A 19,404-nucleotide genomic window follows, 5' to 3' on the forward strand; every position below is an offset into this window, starting at 1 on the left:
CCGTGCCATCCGATTAACCTACAACCCCTGGTACATTTCAAATGTTAGTGGGAAATCCAAGCAGACATGGGGATAATGTACAAACTCCTTTCAGACAGCGTGGGATTCAAACCCCAGTCGCAATCACTGGCACTGTAACAGCGTTACGCTAAATGCAACACTAACTGTACCACCTATCCACGGTAGAGAATTCTAAAAGGTTACACTACCTTCTGAGTAAAGTTCAAATATATAGCTACATGTACCAAAGATGCAGTGATAGAAGTTGTTTTGTGAGCAGTCCAGTTAGTCATAGAACACTACAGCACGGAATCAGTCCTTTCAGCCCATCTAGTCTGTGCTGAACAATATTTATCTCATACACATACTCTCATTTGCTTCTCTGACTCCTATTGTTTGGGATGCCAGGCATAACTCATTACGACTCTTACAGCAGACAAAAGTTGAAATTTATCATATAGGTTTCATTTTTAATGTATTATTATGTGACAATAAAAGGAATGAATGTAGACATCATACATTAAACATCACATGTAGAGTACAACAAGTCATACACAGGAGAGAAGAGCAAGGTTATAGATAGAGATCAGCTGGTACAGATTTGTACCATAATTGAACTATTATGAGGATATAGTCCATGGAAACAACTGGTGAAGACCTCTTAAGAAATGTATTGGCTTCACTTGGCTCTGAGAATAAACTATCAGGTGGCAAGAATAAACTTGCGAATCAATGTGTTGCACCACTTCCCAATGAAACTTTGCCGTTCTTCGTTAAGGAAGCCAAAACTCCACACGCAAACCAAAGCCCACATTATTGGCCTGGAATATTTTCCTCGTAGGTTTATGTTTTGACATGCTTATAATTTCAGTTTGAGGATCCCAAACTTCTTGTCTTGGACGCTAAAGATTTTCGAGGCCACCTGTTTTTGCCTTGCGTTGATGATTTTTTTTCCCCTCGCATTGATCGGTGAATGCCACCCAATTCCAAAAAGGATTTTACTCCTGGCAATTGGAATGTCATTCTGGGATCTTTAGCCAAACAAGTTGCAATGTAGAACATCGAACATTACAGTAAAGTACAGGCCCCTCACCCCATGTTATTGTGCCAACCTGTAAAATTCTACTCAACAAAGTAAACTTTCCCTACCTCACATCCATACCCTTCTATTTTTCTTGCATCCGTGTGCCTGTCTAAGACTCTTTCAAATGTCCCTACTGTATCAGCCTCCACAACCGCCCCTGGAAATGCATTCCAGGTACTCGCTACTCTCTGTGCAAAAAAACTTACCCTGATGTCTCCACCAAACTTGCCTCCCTTCACATTGTACAGATGCCCTCTGGTGTTGGTTACTCACAGGGTTCCTTCACAGACGATTGGGAAATACCACTGTGTGTTGGTAAAAGGTCACAGAGCATGGAACAGGCCCTTCAGGGTCCAGGATGGGATGGGCTTGAGTTTTGCCTATGGTACACACTGCAGTGGTGGTCGTTGTATATTCATATTGAAGTCTATAAAATCGTGTGGGCCAAGGTGGATAGTCACTGTTTAAATAGGGCTCAAAGAACTATTGAGAACCCTTCCCATTTGAAATGTACCGTGGTTGCAGGTTAATTGGGTGGCATGGGCTCGTGGGCCAAAATGGCCTGTTACCATGCTGTATGCCTAAATAAATTTGTAATAAAAATAGATGGGATCAAAGGTTGTGGGGAGAAGGCCAAGCAATGGAACTGAGTGAGAAAATGGATCAGCTCATGATTTACTGGTGGGCTAAACTCAATGAGCTGAATAGCCTATTTCTGCTCCGATGACTTATGGTTTTATGGTATTAATGGCCAGCATAGGCTCAGTGGGCCGAAGGGCCTCTTTCAGTGCTGTATGTTTTTTTTTAAATTGAATTATTTATTGTTACATGTACTGAGATACAGTGAAAGACCTTGTTTTGCATGCTATCCAGGCAGGTCAACTCATCCTTTAAGGACTCCTATTTGTGCACTTTATTGATTTTCTTTTTTGTTCTCTTGGTATTGTACAGTTAGTTTGTTTACATTCATTATCTGTTTACAGTTCTTTATTTGTTTACATCTTTAAGCTGTGTACAGTTTTTGTTTTGCACGACTAATAAGTGGAAATTCTGCCGTGCCCGCAGGATAAAGAATCTCAGGGCTGTATGTGATGTCATGCATATACTCTGACATTAAATCTGAAATTGGAACCAGAACGCAATACTCTAAGTGTGGTCTCACCAGAGCTTTGTAGAGTTGCAACATGACCTCTCTACTCTTGAACTCAATCCCCCTATTAATGAATCCCAGCATCCCATAGGCCTTCTTAACTATCCTATCGACCTGTGCAGCGACCTTGAGGGATGTATGGATTTGGACCCCAAGGTCCCTCTGTTCATCCACACTCTTAAGCAACCCTGTATTCAGCCTTCTGGTTTGTCCTTCCAAAATGCATCACCTCACACTTATCCATCTGCAACTTTTCCGGTCAAATCTGTATTCTGTCTATATCCTCTTGTAACCTTCAACAACCTTCATCTCCATCCACAACTCCTCCAACCTTTGTATCTGCAAACCTACTGACCCATCCTTCCGCCTCTTCATCCAGGTCATTTATAAAATTCATAAAGAGCAGGGATTCCAGAACAGTAAGTTGAAGTTTGATCCTGTTTTCATGTTTAAAGAAAATTAAAAGTAACTTGTTGAAGTAACCATTCGTCTTGGTGAATTTCTATTGCTGTTGGGTTTTGGGGTCCTCTGGGCTCGTCACATTCTGTGAATCAATTTTTTATCTTCACATGGATCCCATGCCTCCTGACTTTCTGAATGAGTCTCTCATGGGGGACCTTGTCAAATGCCTTACTAAAATCCATGTAGACCACATCTACCACCCTAACCTCATCAATTTCTTTTGTTTCCTCCTCAAAAAACTCAATTAGGCTCATGAGGAATGACCTTCCCTTCATAAAGCCATGCTGACTATCTTGAATAGACTGTACTTCTCCAAATGCTCATAGATTCTATCCTTATGAATCCTCTCCATTAGTTTCCACACCACTGACATAAGACTCACTGGTCTATATTTCCCAAGATTCTCCCTATTACCTTTTTTAAACAAGGATACGTTTTCCATTCTCAGATCCTTTGGCAACTCACTCCAAAAAGGAGTCAAAGATTATACCTACTGCCTCAGCTCTTTCACTTCCCACATCAACTTAGGGTATATCGTGTCCGGCCCTGGAGACTTATCAATCTTGATGTTTTTAAGAAGGTCCAACACTTCCTCTTCCTTGATCGCCACACTGTTCACCACACATCTGTTCTATTCCGACCTCACCCTGATCAAGGTCCTTTTCTCTTGTGAATACTGAAGCAAACTATTCATTTAGGAATGGTCTGAGTGCAGGTCAATGGGACTAGGCAGAATAGGGGAAGTTACAATTATAGGGGTGTATTATAGACCACCGAATGGGGAACGTGAATTAGAGGAACAAATTAGTAGGGAGATAGCAGATATTGTAATAAGCACAGGGTAGTGATTGTGGGGGATTTTAATTTTCCGAATATTGATTGGGAAATCCATTCCGTGAAAGGGCTGGATGGGATGGAGTTTGTAAAATGTGTGCAGGATAGTTTTTTACATCAATACGTGGAGGTACCAACTAGAGAGGGAGGTGTGTTGGATTTACTGTTGGGGAATGAGATGGGTCAGGTGACAGATATGTGTGGGGGAGCACTTCGGGTCCAGTGATCATCATGCCATTAGCTTCAAGGTAATTATGGAAAAGGATAGGTCTGGGCCCAGAGTGGAGGTTTCTGAGTGGGGAAAAGCTAGGTTTGAGGAGATGCGAAAGGATTTACAAGGGGTGGATTGGGACAATTTGTTTTCTGGGAAGGATGTAATAGAGAAATGGAGATCTTTTAAAGGAGAGATATTAAGAGTACAAAATCTTTCTAAACCTGTTAGGTTGAAAGGTAAGGTCAAAAGTTTGAGAGAGCCATGGTTCTCAAGGGATATTGGAAACTTGGTTTGAAAAACGAGGGAGAACTGCAATAAATATAAGAAACAGGGAAAAAAGGAGATGTTTGGGTAGTATATTGAATGTAAAAAGAATCTTAAGAAAGAAATTAGAAATGCTAAAATAAATTATGAGGTGGCTATAGCAAGCAGGGTGAAAATAAATTCAAAGGGTTTCTACAAATATGTAAATAGCAAAAGGAAAGTGAGAGATAAAATTGGTCCAATAGAGAATCAGAAAGGACAAATGTGTGTGGAGCCAAAAGCGATGGGGGAGGTCTTGAACAATTTATTTTCCTCAGTATTTACTGAGGAGAAGGATATTGAACTGTGAAGGGTAAAGGAAGCAAAGGGGGTATAGATGGAGACTATAGTGTTTAAGAAAGAGGTAGTACTGGAGCTTTTGAAACATATAAAGGTGGATAAGTCTCCAGGTCCTGACAGGATTTTCCCCAGGACCTTGAGAGAAGTTAGTGAGGAAATAGCGGAGGCTCTGGCAGTAATTTTTCAAATGTCATTGGAGACGGGTATATAGTGCCGGAGGATTGGCGTGTTGCGCATGTGGTTCCTTTGTTTAAAAAGGGTTCGAGGAGCAAGCCTAGCAATTATCAGCCTGTAATTGTGACGTCTGTGGTAGGTAAATTGATGGAAAGCGTTCTTAGAGATAGTATATATAAGTATATGGAGGGACAGGGTCTGATCAGGGACACTCAACACGGATTTGTGCGTGGAAGATCATGTTTGACCAATCTCGTTGAATTTTTTGAAGAGGTGTCTAGGAATGTTGATGAGGGTAGAGCAGTGGATGTTGTCTATATGGACTTCAGCAAGGCCTTCGATAAGCTTCCGCATGGGAGGTTAGTTAGGAAGGCTAAGTCCCTGGGTATTAATTTTGAGATAGTCAAATGGATTCAACAGTGGCTGGAAGGAAGGTGCCAGAGAGTCATAGTAGATAATTGTTTGTCAGGATGGAGGCCAGTGACAAGCGGTGTACCTCAGGGTTTGGTATTAGGACCGTTGCTCTTTGTCATGAATATTAATGATCTGGAGGATGGGGCAGTAAATTGGATTTGTAAATATGCAGATGATACTAAAATAGGGGGAATTGTGGATAATGAAGAGGGTTTTCAAGAATTGCAGAGGGATTTAAACTGCTTAGAGGAGTGGGCAGAAAGATGGCAGATGGAGTTTAATGCTGATAAGTGTGAGGTGCTTCATTTTGGAAAAAATAATCAAAGCAAGACCTATGTGGTCAATGGGAGGGTGTTGAAGAATGCAGTGGAGCAGAAAGATCTAGGAATAACAGTGCATTGTTCCCTGAAGGTAGAAGCACATGTGGACAGGATGGTGAAGAAGGCCTTTAGTACACTTGCCTATATAAATCAGTGCATAGAATATAGGAGTTGGGAAGTAATGATGAAACTGTACAAGGCATTGGTGAGGCCAAATTTAGAGTACTGTGTGCAGTTCTGGTCACTGATTTATAGGAAGGATGTTAACAAGATAGAGAGAGTGCAGAGAAGATTTACAAAAATGTTGCCTGGGTTTCAGCATCTGGAATACAAGGAAAGATTGAGCAAATTAGGTCTTTATTCCTTGGAACATAGAAGGCTGAGAGGGGATTTGATAGAGGTGTTTAAGATAATGAGAGGGATAGATAGAGTTGAGGTGGAAAGGCTTTTCCCATTGAGAGTAGGAGAGATGGATGCAAGAGGTCATGGGTTGAGAGTTGACGGGCAAAGGTTTAGGAGTTATATGAGGGGGAACTTCTTTACTCAGAGAGTGGTTACTGTGTGGAATGGGCTTCCAGGAAAAGTGGTGGAGGCAGGGTAATTTTGTCATTTAAGAAAAAGTTGGATAAGTATATGGATAGGAGGGGGTGGAGAGATATGGGCAGAGTGCTGGTAAATGGAATTAGAGGAGGGTACTTGGATCAGTGTGGACAAGAAGGGCCAAATTAGCCTGTTTCCATGCTATAATTGTTATATGGTTATATAATATTTTGGGGCAGACTAGATGGGCTGAAGGGCTTGTTTCTGTGCTGTAATTACCTCTGGTTCTATGGCCACAGATTAGATGGCCAAAGGGCCTGGTTCTGTGATATATTGTTCTATGAGCACACACTTGGTGGGCTGAATCCCTGTTTCTGTGCTGTAGTGTTCTATGGATGCCCCATGTAAAATGGGTAGGTCTCCCTGCCTCAGTGTGTCTCCTGGTTAGTGATACTTCCTGTACCAAATCACCCCTCAAACATTAGCTTGCCAAAGAGAGCGGGTTAGCAGAATCCATCACTTCACTGTCTCATTTCTGGTCATCTGGTCTATCTCATCCTAGACAGGGTTTGTAACGGGCACCTTCCAGCTACAGGATGTCCTGTTCTATGGAGGAAGTGGCTTTACCATCATACGATGTATGAGCTTCGCTTTGGAGAATGTTGAGAAGAAAGGTGGGAACTATTCGATCCTGGACCTTCTCATCTACAACTTCTATCTTCCCTTCTTCTTCTTCGGGCCAGTGATGACCTTTGATCAGTTCCATGTTCAGGTAAGCTTGGGGCACATGCCGGTGCATGGGTTTCCAGTGCTACAAAACATGGAAAGACTGGAGTAACTCAGCAGATCTTGCAGCATCCATCAGAAGAACGGTCACCAATGATTGGGCCCTAGCCCTTCATAAGGTGTCTCTTCCTCTGGGTGCTATGGTTTTCTTTCACATCCCAGAAAGACGTATGGGGTTAGCAGGTTCATTGGTCACCCGGGTGCATTTGTGCGGTGTGGCCTCATGAGCCAAAAGGTTTGTTACTAGACATACAGAATGGTAACAGGCCCTTCCGGCCCATGACCCCATGTCCCCAAAAGACATGCAGAGATTGTACAAACTCCTTACAGACAGTGCAGAATTGGAATCCAGGTCACGGACACCCCAACCATGATGCTAACCATACCATCTCGTGCTGTGTCTCTAAATTAATAAAATTTAAATTAATGGAATTTAATGAAACCTCATTTACAAAAACGATGCTCCACAACATTTGAGGTATCACTAAAAATGCCCTGTCCTGTTTAAAATTTCATGGGGTGGCATTGTATAAGCACCAATCAGACCATTGACTATTAAATTGTTGTTGGTTGGGAGAAGCACAGGGGCATAACTGGTAAAACTGGTGCCCCGCAACTCCCATCATCTGGGTTCGATATTGACCTCTGGTGCTGCCTGTGTGGAGTTGGCATGTTCTTCCTTTAACTACATGGGTTTACCCTCTGTGTGCTCCTCTTTTTTCCCACACCTCAAAGGGGCAGGTCAGTAGACTACTGACCCATTGTAAATTGCCTCCAGTTTCTCAGTAAGAGGTAGAATCTGGGAGGGTGTTTGTGGAAATGTGGGGGGGGGAATAAAATGGAACAAGTGCAATGGGTGTTTGCTGGCTGACATGAACTCAGTGTGCCAAAGGACCTGGTCATACATAATGCAAGGTGCTCCCTGACTTGCGACCTATTCCATCAACACATATGACCAATTTTTAAAAAATGTAAAGTTTATGTGGTTTATGTTGTATTTAGCAAACTATAACAGAGATACAGGGTGTTGTAAGAACCAAAATGTATGTACTTACCTTGTTAGTTGGTGTCCCGAGGTCCATAGGCTGGCGTGTCCATCTTGATTCCTGTGAACATGCGTGAGCCTTCAATTGGCCCATGCGTGATGGGTTCATGTATTATAGTTTGGTTGGCGCATGCACGAGAGTTAAGGGAACAATTTCAATATCTCCAGGGCGCTTAACTCTCGTGCATGTGCACAGGAACCAAGAAGGCCGCACCCAGCCTACGGAACCCGGCACACCGACTAACAAAGTAAGTACGCAATTCCGACATATGTCCATTCTGAGATACAACCAATCATCCAGAACAGAACACGGACGTATGTCAGGGAGTACCCATGTAAAATATAAAAGTCTTGGTGAGACTTCACCTTGAGTACCGTGTGTACACTTTTGATCTCCTAATCTGAAGAAGGACATTCTTGCTATTGAGGAGGTGCAATGAAGGTTAACAAGACTGATATCTGGGATGGCAGGACCGACGGTCAAATAAAGGCTGGATAGACTAGGGTTATACTCATTGGAATTTAGGAGATCTCATCGAGACATAAAATTCTGACAGGACCAGATAGGTTACATGCAAGAAGAATGTTCTCGATGTTGAGGATGTCCAGAACAAGGGATCACAGTCTCAGGAAAAGGGGGAAGCCATTCAAGACCGAGATAAGGAGAAACATCTTCACTCCAAGAGGTGTTAACTAGTGGAACTCCCAAATGCAGAAAGTTGTTGAGGCCAGTTCATTAGATAGACTCAAAAGGCAATGGAGATCAAGGAATAGTTCTTTATAACAATTAACGGGCCATGTCGGCCCTTTGAGTCTGCATCGGTTCACTAAAACAATTCCACTAGCTCAACCCTCCCGCTCTCCTCCAATAACCCTTCAACCCCCTCACCTCCATGTACACATCCAACCTTCTGTTAAATGACAGAAGGGAGTCTGTTTGAGTCAAGTCTATCTATTCCTTTCTAATTTTAAATACCTCTATCATGTCCCCTCTCAGTCATCTACGTTCCAATGAATAAAGTCCCAGTTTCCTTAATCTCTCCCTGTAATCCAGATGCTGTAAGCCAGGCAGCATCCTTGTAAACCTTCTCTGCACCCTCTCCACCTTATCTCTATCCTTTCTATAATTTGGAGACCAGAACTGAGCACAGTACTCCAAACATGGCCTCACCAATGCCTTAAACAGCTGCAGCATCGCCTCCCAGCTCCTATACTCCATACTATGATTTATGAAGGCCAGTGTACCATATGCCTTCTTAACCACTCTGTCTACATGGGAATCCACCTTCAGTGAACTCTGTACCATAGCCCCCAGGTCCCTCTGCTCCTCTGCGTGCCTCACTGCCCTCCCCCTAACTCTATATGTCCTATTCTGGTTATTTTTACCGAAATCCAACACCTCACACTTGTCTACATTGAATTCCATCTGCCATCTTTCAGCCCACTCTTCCAAACAAACCAAATCCTTCTGTATCCAAGAAAATCTACATCACTATCTACCACTCCCCTTATTTTCGTATCATCCACATATTTGCTTACCCAGTTAACCACACCCTCCTCTAAATCATTAATATAAATGAGAAACAACAAGGGACCCAGCACCGATCCCTGAGGCACCCCGCTTGTCAAAGGATTCCAACCTGACAGACAATTGTCCACCATGGCTCTCTGCTGTCTATCTTCCAGCCACCTCTGAACCCAAGTCACAATCTCTCTACTAATTCCTAGTGACTGAACATTCCTTATTAACCTTTTATGCGGAACTTTATCTAAAGCCTTATTAAAATCTAAATAGATCACATCAACCGCTCTACCTTCATCCACCTTTTTTGTCACTTCCTCAAAAAACTCAAGGTTCGTCAAACATGACTTTCCTTTTACAAACCCATGCTGGGTGCCCCTAATCAATCCCTGCCCATCAGATATGCGTATATACTATCTCGAAGAATAACCTCCATAACCTTCCCCACCACCAAAGTCAAACTTATTGGCCAATAGTTACTTGGCCTACACCTAATGCCTTTTTTGAACAAAGGAACTACATTTGCAACCCTCCAATCCTGTGGTAACACCCCCTCCTCCAGTGATCTTTGAAAAATGACTGTCAGTGCCCCCGCTATTTGTTCCCTGACCTCCCTTAAAGTCCTGGGAAAAATCCCATCAGGACCAGGAGACTTGTCCACCTTAATTGACCCTAGAAGCTCCAAAACCCTCGCTTTACTAATCCCTATCCTCTCTTATCTTGTATAGCCCAATGTCCCTTACCCTCTTGAATACAGACGAGAAAAAATTGTTCAATATTTCTCCTATCTCATACAGTTCCTCAAATAGTTCACTGGTCCCATCATCCAGTGGACCTATTCTATCTTTATCCCTTCTTTTACTGTTCACATATCTGTAAAAGCCCTTAGGATTCTCCTTTGCCTTATGAACTATGGACACCTCATACCTTCATTTAACCTTTCTAATTTCCCTCTTAAGGTACTTCCTGCAATCTAAGTAATGACCATACATCTCCTCAATCCCTTGTTTTTTATATTTGGTTTAGGCCTCCCTCTTGTCCCAAACATCTTCTCAATTTTACCAGAAAACCACGGCTCCCTCGAAACTTTAGTCTTCCCTTTCGACCTGACTGGAACATAAAGATTCTGTACTCTCAAAATCTCACCCCTAAATGCCCCCCAAATTTCCTCTACATCCTTTCTGGCAAAAAGATCAGCCCACGCAACTCTCTGCAAATCCCTTCTCATTTCTCCAAATCTGCCTTCCCCCACTCGAAGGCCTTCAACCTCGGACCTGACCTATCCCTCTCCATCATTAAGCTAAAGCTAATGGACCCATGATCACTGGATCTGAAGTTCTCTCCAACCTGCCCCATTTCATTCCCAAACAACAGATCTAACACCACTCCCACTCTAGTGGGTGTCTTAACATATTGCTGCAAAAAGCAATCCTGAACACAATGAATAAGTACTAAGCCATCCTGCCCTTTTACTGACTGCATTTCCCAATCTATGTTTGGAAAATTGAAATCCCCAACCAACACCTCCCTATTTCTCCTGCACATCTCACCTATTTCCTTGCACATTTGCTCTTCTAGTTCTCTTTCCCCATTTGGAGGCCTATAATATACCCCCATAATAGTAACCTCACCCTTCTTATTTTTTAGCTCTACCCACACTGCCTCACTCGACCAGCCCTCCAGTCTATCTTGCCTCAGCTCTGCTGTAATATCCTCCCTGACAAGTAATGCCACACCGCCCCCTCTTAATCCACCATCTCTGTCACATTTAAAGCAGCGAAATCCTGGAACATTCAACTGCCAGTCACAACCTTCTTTCAACCACGTCTCGCTAATGGCCACAACATCATAATGCCACATGTCAATCCACACCTTTAGGTCATCCAGCTTCCTTACTACGCTCCTCACATTAAAAAATAAATACATCGCAGGGATCTCCTACACCCTACCTTTTGCCTATCTTCCTATCTACCATTCTCACAATTTTCACTACAACATCTTTTTATAATTTCCTGCTGTTTCTCCCTCAAATTATTTAAACATGCCTCTTTCCTTAGCCTACTAACCCTCTCCCTGCTGTCCTGCCCAACTTGAAACCCTTTCCCCAACCATACTAGTTTAAACCCCCCCCCCCCGATAGCCCTAGCAAATGCCCCGCTAGGAGACTGGTCCCTCTGGGATTAAGATGTAACCCATCATTACGGTATAGCTTCCATCTTCAAGGTCCCAGTGGTCCAAGAACTTGAAACCCTGTCTCTTACTCCACCCCTTTAGCCATGTGTTTAACCTCCACCTAATTCTATTTCTGCCCTCACTGTCAAGTGGCACAGGAAGCTATCCAAAATTACCCCCTTAGTGGTTCTCCTTTTAAGTTCCCTACCCAACTCCCTATACTCATTCTGCAGGACCACTTCCTCCTTCCTTCCAACATCATTAGTACCAACATGTACCACAACCTCAGGTTCCTCACCCTCCCCTTTTAGGATGTTCTGAACGCGCATAGTCACATCCCGGACCCTGGCACCAGGGAGGCAAATCACCATCCAGTTTTCCTTATCGCATCCACAAAAACCTCTGTCTGTCCTCCTAACCATTGAATCCCCTATGACTATCGCCCTTTTCCTTTTATTCCTACCTTTCTGTGCCACAGAGGTTGACACCACACCTCTGCCCACCATAGTCTGACTATCCCCCTCTTCAGTACTCAAGGTGGAGTATCGATTTCTGAGGATTTCAGACTCGGGTGCTTGCATGTGAACCTGACCCCTCCCTTTCCTCCTCCTAAGGGTAACCCACTGCCCCTCCTCCCATGACCCCTGTGTGACCACCTGCCTATAGCTCTTGTCTATGATGGCCTCACTCTCCCTAACCAGAGAGAGGTCATCGAGCTGCAGCTCAAGTTCCCTGACTCGGTCCCTTAGACGCTACAGCTCAGCCCACTTTGTGCACACGTGGATGTCGTGAGACGTGAAGACCCCATGACTTCCCATGTGACACTGAGAGCAGAAAACTGCCCTCACACTCATCCTGCCTCCTTCTCCTCACACCTTATTAAATTAACTATGAAAGTCTTACCTTTCATCCAGTATGCTCGTCCTCAGCCTCGACTCGCCTAAGCCTCTCGAGCCAAAGCCTCAAGGACCCACTCCTTCACTGTGCCACTCACTCACTGGGCCGCCTCTCGCTGGCCAATCTCTTATACTTACCCTCTTTTTATTGGCTCCTTGGCCAATTAACCCCATCACTCTCTCCAAGCTCCTCCTCCTCCAGATAATCACCCGAACTCCAGTCGCCACCTCCTCCGACTCGTAGCCCAAACCAAGTAGAATGTGTAGAGAAAGAATAGGGTCTTGAGGTGGTGTGATCAGCCAGAATCGTATTGAATGGTGGGTCGGGCTCAAAAGTCTGAAAGACCTTCTCCTGCTCCTATTTCTATACTTTGCATAGGACTTGGGGGATGTGCCAAGTGGCATTTAATCTCCTCCTGAGGGAAACCAGGAATTCATTTAGATTCCTCAAGTAGAACGCTTCTGGCTGTGCTGTTGTCCGTATACAGGGTGACCCATGGAACTGCTGCCATGAATTTTTCAAACCAAGCTTTGTATCAACATCAGCACCTGTGGTAGGTCCAGATATGGACCACTCTCTTTGTAAGATAAAACGTCCCCTCAACCCTTTGACTAAAGATGGAGGTTGACAGATATGGGCATGACAATGCTTTTTGATACTCCTGTCTCACAGGTAAATCAATCCAAGTTCACTCGGAAAGACTACGAGATGTGGAACATTGGCAAACATGCCCTGGTGCACCTGGCATTAATCATACTTGTGGACGTCTTCTTCCATTATCTCTACATTCTGACCATACCTTCTGACCTCAAACTGGCAGCAATGCTTTCTGACTGGGCATTAGGTAGGTGGCAGCGAGATTAGTCTCGCCCTGGGCATCACTCCGGGCTTATCATTCCCCCCCCCAAATGGGTCCTGATCCCACATAGTCTATTTCCTCTGGTCCACACAACATGCCCATCTGTCCTTCACCTCTCTCCTGAATGGTTTCTACGAAAACATTGTTTGCTTATCGATTTTAACATTGGCAACACGTTTTGTAAAAATTATTAATTTTTAAAAATTTTACACATACAGTATGGTAAAGGCCCTTTCGGCCCTTGAGCCCGTATCGCCCAATTACACCTGACTGACTACATCCCCAGTACCTTTTTGAATGGTGGGAGGTAACGGGAGCACCCGCAGGAAATCCACGCAGACACAGGGAGAACCTACAAACTCCTTCCAGACAGCATGGGATTCGAACCCCGTCGAGATCGCTGGTGCTGTAACAGCGTTGCGCTAAACGTTATGTCCCAAAGTATGTGCCCCATGTGCTTCTTTTGTGTCCTTGCTTATCACCCTCCCATAAGGTCTCACTCTCACCCTCCCCCTCTCCTCCCATCCCCTCACTCGCTGCCTCCATCTGCCCCTCCTGTCTCTGTCTCCCGACTCCACACCTTCCCGGTTTCTCTTCCCCCATCCAGCCCTCCTCAATCCACTCTTCACTGACTGGCTGCTGTCTCATGCCCACCCCTCTCATTATACTGCCTATCTTTCCTCTCAGTCCACGTGCAGGGTCTAGAATGATACTTTGACAATTCCTCCCCTCGCCCCCACAGATACTGCCAGACCTCTAGCTCTGGGTTCTCCCCCTCCATCTCCACCCCACATCACATGAAGCCGGGTTAGCAGATCCCTGGCCTTGTTCTGCGTGTGCACCTCTGGCCCTTTACTGCGAACCCTAATCCTCCACCTCACTCCCACCCTACCCTTTTCTGGTGCCTTAGGCTCCCAAACTACCACCAGAAGCAGAATCCTCCATCGCCAAAGCCTCAGAATTCTCCCTATGCATCCCTAGTTCACTTGAAAGGTATCTCCTTGGAAAAGAAAAGGACTCCATATGTGCCCTAGGAAATTGAGGACCTTCTCTCTGTCCGCTGCAATAGCGGAGACCTCCCAGTGGCCAACAATTTCAATTCTGGGCCCCAGTCCTAAGCCGAACATGTCTGCTCCTGGTGTCGGGAACTGCCAAACCGAGACAATCCACAAATTAGAAAACCAACACCTAATATTCTGTCTGAACCCTCTCCAACCAGACAACATTAGAGTCCGATTTCCCCTGTGTTTCTCTCTCTTTCTCGATCCCTCTCTCTCTCTTTACCTCCAGCTGCCCACCCCTTTTCCTTTCCACTCCAAGAGCTATCTCCTTTCCCTATTACCTCCCATCTTTTTTCTCTCCTGCCCTTACACCCCATCCACCTATGACCACTTCCCCGTGGACGGGCGCAATTGGCCCCTCCCCCACCACTTTATTCAGACGCCTACCAGCTTTTTTGCTCATGACGAAGAGCTCAAGTTGTAACACGAAACAGAGCAGCCAATAGCGCTCCCCAAAGCAGCAGCAAGAGGAGATTCGAGTGGAGCCACTGTTCCCGTCAGGCATTCTCTGCCTTGCAGCCGCCACCACTGGGAGACAAGGCCAGGTGGAAGGACCAGAGTCATGGGTGCCCACCCATGCTGTTCTGAAGCTCGGCGCTGATGGAACCAGGAGATTATTTCCAACTAATGAGACTTGTCTTCCCTGGCAGCCTGCTTGGCTTACTTCAACCTGGTGTACGACTGGATAAAGGCAGCCGTGCTCTTCGGAGTGGTGGGGACGGTGGCTAGACTGGACTACCTCGACCCGCCCAAGCCTCCGAAATGTATCACCATGCTCTACGTTTTCGCTGAAACGTAAGTATTTATCAAGCACAGAGAACAGTTCAGCACAGTACTCACCCTTCAGCCCATGATGTTAAGTCGACCTATCATGTAAACTAACTCTATAACAATCTACCTATTCCCTCCTTCACACCCATAACCCTCTATGTGTCTATCTAAGAGTCTTTAGTACCAGCCCGCATCACCACCCCCAGCAATGCATTCCAGGCACCCACCAAATTGTGTAAAAACACTTACCTCTGACATCGTCCCTAAACTTCCCTCCACTCACCTTAAACTGACGTCCTCTAGTATTTGCTACTGTTTACTGGGAAAAAAGATGCCACCCTATCAAAGCCCTTATAATCTTGTTCACCTCTATTAAGTCACCTCTCATTGCTCATCACTTGATTTCTCGTAATTTTTCTGCCCTTGAGCCAAGTGTTACTCCACGTGTCCCTCGGGAAGGCAAGTCGGAGAGTTTTACTGGGCAGAAATAGCCCCTTTGCTATTTGTCCCAATTTGTCCATGCTGTCAAGACTACCCAAGCTAGTCCTATTATCCTGCTTTTAGACCAGGGGTCCCCAAACCATTGACCCTTTCTTGATCCCTCATTGGCCCCCAGGCATGGAATCCCGGTGCTAGACAGGGGATGTGGGGGGGCTACCAAAAGTACAGAGAACACATACATCTTTCTTATACACTCAGTCCGTCCACCTGTTCACTCTCAACTTGTTCAAAGGCCAAAGCCAACATGGTGGCCACCAAGGCCCACTCTCTCAAGAGATTGGTGCTATTTTCCATTGAACTTCCCCAGTGCTATTGACTCCCTTTCAACCCCCTGGCATTTATCGTCCAGGGGTTGATATCGATCACTTTAGAGACCCCTACTCTAACCCTTTCCTATTCACATACTTGTCCAAATATCTTTTAAACAATAAATTGTTCCCACCTCTACCACGCTTGATCCATAACCCCATACACCGTGTGGTAAAGGTTCCTCTCTCTCTTTTAAACTTTTCTCCCCTCATCTTAAATCTGTGTCCCCTAGTTTATCATTTCTTAGCCTGAAAATAAGATTGTCACCTCTGATCTATGTCCCTCCTGATTTTCTATACTTCTACACAGTCCCCCCTTAAGTCTTCTTTGTTCCAAGAAAAAAAAACTGCCAGTCCTTGTCACAGAATCTTTTCCACACCCTTTGCGGTTTAATTACATTTTTCAAGTTCAAGTTTATTATCGCAAGTACAACCCGATAAAACATCGTTCTCTGGTCCTCAGTGCAAAACATGCAGACATACAACCAGACAAAACACACGTACAGACAAACAATACAAGGATTCATATATAACATAACATAAACATAACAATTACAGCACGGAAACAGGCCATTAGGCCCTTCTAGTCCGCACCGAACCAAACACCCCTTTCTAGTCCCACCTCCCTGCACAATGCCCATAACCCTCCATCTTCTTCTCATCCATATACCTGTCCAACCTTTTCTTAAATAATACAATTGACTCCGCCGCCATTATTTCTCCCGGAAGATCATTCCACACAGCTACCACTCTCTGAGTAAAGAAGTTCCCCCTCATGTACCTCTAAACCTCTGCCCCTTAATTCTTAACTCATGTCCTCTTGTTTTAAACTTTCCTCCTCTTAACGGAAATAGTCTATCCACATCCATTCTGTCTATCCCTTTCATAATCTTAAATACTTCTATCAAATCCCCTCTCAACCTTCTACGCTCCAAAGAATAAAGACCCAATCTGTCCAATCTCTCCCCATACTCCAGATGCTTAAACCCAGGCAACATTCTGGTAAACCTTCTCTGCACTCTCTCCACTCTGTTTATATCCTTCCTATAATTAGGCGACCAGAACTGCACACAGAACTCCAAATTAGGCCGCACCAACGTCTTATACAATCTCAACATCACCTCCCAACTCCTATATTCCATGCAATGATTGATAAAGGCCAGCATACTAAAAGCCTTCTTCACCACCCTATTCACATGAGTTTCTACCTTCAGGGAACGATGTACTGTCACTCCTAAATCTTTCTGCTCTTCTGTATTCCTCAATGCTCTCCCATTTACCACGTATGTCCTATTCTGATTCTTCTTACCAAAATGAAGCACCTCACACTTATCAGCATTAAATTCCATCTGCCATTTTTCAGCCCACTTTTCTAAGCAGCCCAAATCCCTCTGCAATCCTTGAAAACCTTCTTCATTATCCACTATTCCACCTATCTTAGTATCGTCTGCATATTTACTAATCCAATTCACCACCCCATCATCTAGATCATTAATGTATATAACGAACAACAATGGGCCCAATACAGATCCTTGAGGCACACCACTGGTCACCGGCCTCCAACCTGACAGACAATTATCCACTACCGCTCTCTGGCCTCTCCCTTTCAGCCAATGTTCAATCCATTTGACTATCTTAAAATTTATACCTAAAGACTGCACCTTCCTAACTAACCTTCCATGTGGTACCTTATCGAAGGCCTTACTGAAGTCCATATAGACAACATCCACTGCGCTACCCTCATCCACATTCCTAGTCACCTCTTCAAAAAATTCAATCAGATTGGTCAAACATGACCTTCCTCCCACAAATCCATGTTGAGTGCTCCTGATCAGACCCTGTCTATCCAGATGTTTATAAGTACTATCTCTAAGAATTTTCTCCATTAATTTACCTACCACAGACGTCAAACTTAAAGGCCGATAGTTGCCAGGCTTCCTCCTTGAACCCTTTTTAAATAACGGAACCACATGCGCAATGCGCCAATCCTCTGGCACTATCCCCATATCTAATGACATTTGACAAATATATACAAATATATAAATATTGTTTCATGAATATGAGAGTCTCGGGTGGTTAGTGTGAGCAGTTCCTATCAGTTGTTCAGCATTCTCACTGCTCGTGAGAAGAAACTGTTCCTCAGTCTGATTCTGTCTCTGATACTCCTGTATCTCTTTCCTGACGGGAGTAGCTGAAAGGTGCTGTGTGCAGGGTGGAGAAACATGCGAAGCAAGAAGCACGCAGGACTGGTCATTCCAACCTTTCGCAAAGACATGGTTTTTCCCTCAGGACTGCACAAAACTGCCAAATGGCAAAGAATTGTTATATTTCCATATAACCGTTTACGGCACGGAAACAGGCCATGTTGGCCCTTCGAGTCCACACCGATTCGACTCAGGAAGTTACGAAAATCACATTATAGTCTTTGCAACAATGATAAATCTTCAACTGTTAATGAAAAGCAAACATTGGAATGCTGAGAGCACATTTAAATCAATGCCTTTGCTATTCAATCAATTTAACATGCTACATGGTTTAGAAAGTAACGTTTCAATTCCATTAGTGAATGCTTTGCTACCTGACAATTCCAAACAAACCTATATGATTTTTTTGAAAAGCATGAAAAGATTTGAATCCTCTTCAACCCCGTTAACAATAACTACTGAGTATGAAAAAGCCACGATTAAAGCTTCTGAGCAAGTATTCCCAAATGCGAAACAAAGAGGTTGCTTTTGTTTTTCCATTTATCTCAATGCATCGTAAATGATTTGCCAAAATTGAATAATAATGTCAAAGGTTGGCACAAGGAGTTTGAAGAGCCAGCTAACTGGCTGCCATCACAATATTTGAAAATTCAATGAGTGCATAATAAAGGAGCAAACTATAAGTAAAGCTAAAATTGAACAATATGTTGCAGGTCAAGAGCCACCAAGAAAGAGAAGAAAATATTGGGACTACGCAAAAAGAATTAGAAGAATTGTTCGGAAACATGAACATTTTAAAAAGGCAGAGCTCATAATATATCACTTTAGTTTTTAATGAATTTTGAAGTGTCCTTTAATAATGCATTTAATTAGGTGTTAGTTGGTCATTAAAAATTTAAAAACTCATGGGTGAATTTTCCGCCAGTGAATTTGGTAAGGTTGGTTATTTTTTTCACCACTGAATTTTTTTGATTTTCCATTGGTGAATTTGATGAAGTCAGTAATTATTTTTCCACTGGTGAATTTTTTGTCAGTGATTTTTTTGTTGGTGAATTTTCCATCGGTGAATTCAATGGTCGGTGATTTTTTTTTGTCAGTGAATTTACATTGGTGAATTCGATGGCCAGTGATATTCTTGTCAGTGAATTTTTTGTTGGCAAACTTTCTGTTGGTGAATTCAATGGTCGGTGACTTTTCATCAGTGAATTTTCCATCAGTGAATTTGATGGTCGGTGATTTTTTTTGGTCAGTGTATTTTTTGTCAGTGAATTTGATGGTTGGTGATTTTTTTTTCGTCAGTGAATCTTTTGTCGGTGATCTTTTTGTTGGTGAATTTGATGGCCGGTGATTTTTCATATGCGAATTTTCCATCGGTGAATTGATTTCAGTGAATTTACCGCACACCCAGTGGGAGACATCACAGGAGGTGGGTGGGAGACAGGAATAAAACCGAAAACATTCTGCTGATTATGTCATTTGTATT

The 19,404-nt window shown here is 43.8% G+C and overlaps 1 protein-coding gene across 3 annotated transcripts in view; it reads left to right on the plus strand.

The window, feature by feature from the left end:
- hhatla (hedgehog acyltransferase like, a) overlaps positions 1–19,404 on the plus strand; it is a 75,780-nt gene that overhangs the window by 43,262 nt on the left and 13,114 nt on the right. For all 3 annotated transcript variants that reach the window (XM_069914912.1, XM_069914913.1, XM_069914910.1), the window contains 3 exons: positions 6,358–6,567; positions 12,890–13,061; positions 14,788–14,932. In XM_069914912.1, coding sequence (XP_069771013.1) covers positions 6,358–6,567; positions 12,890–13,061; positions 14,788–14,932 — 527 coding nt within the window. The remainder of the gene's footprint in view (positions 1–6,357; positions 6,568–12,889; positions 13,062–14,787; positions 14,933–19,404) is intronic.

This window comes from Narcine bancroftii, chromosome 1 (assembly GCF_036971445.1).
Source record: "Narcine bancroftii isolate sNarBan1 chromosome 1, sNarBan1.hap1, whole genome shotgun sequence".
Classification (NCBI taxonomy): Eukaryota; Metazoa; Chordata; class Chondrichthyes; order Torpediniformes; family Narcinidae; genus Narcine; species Narcine bancroftii.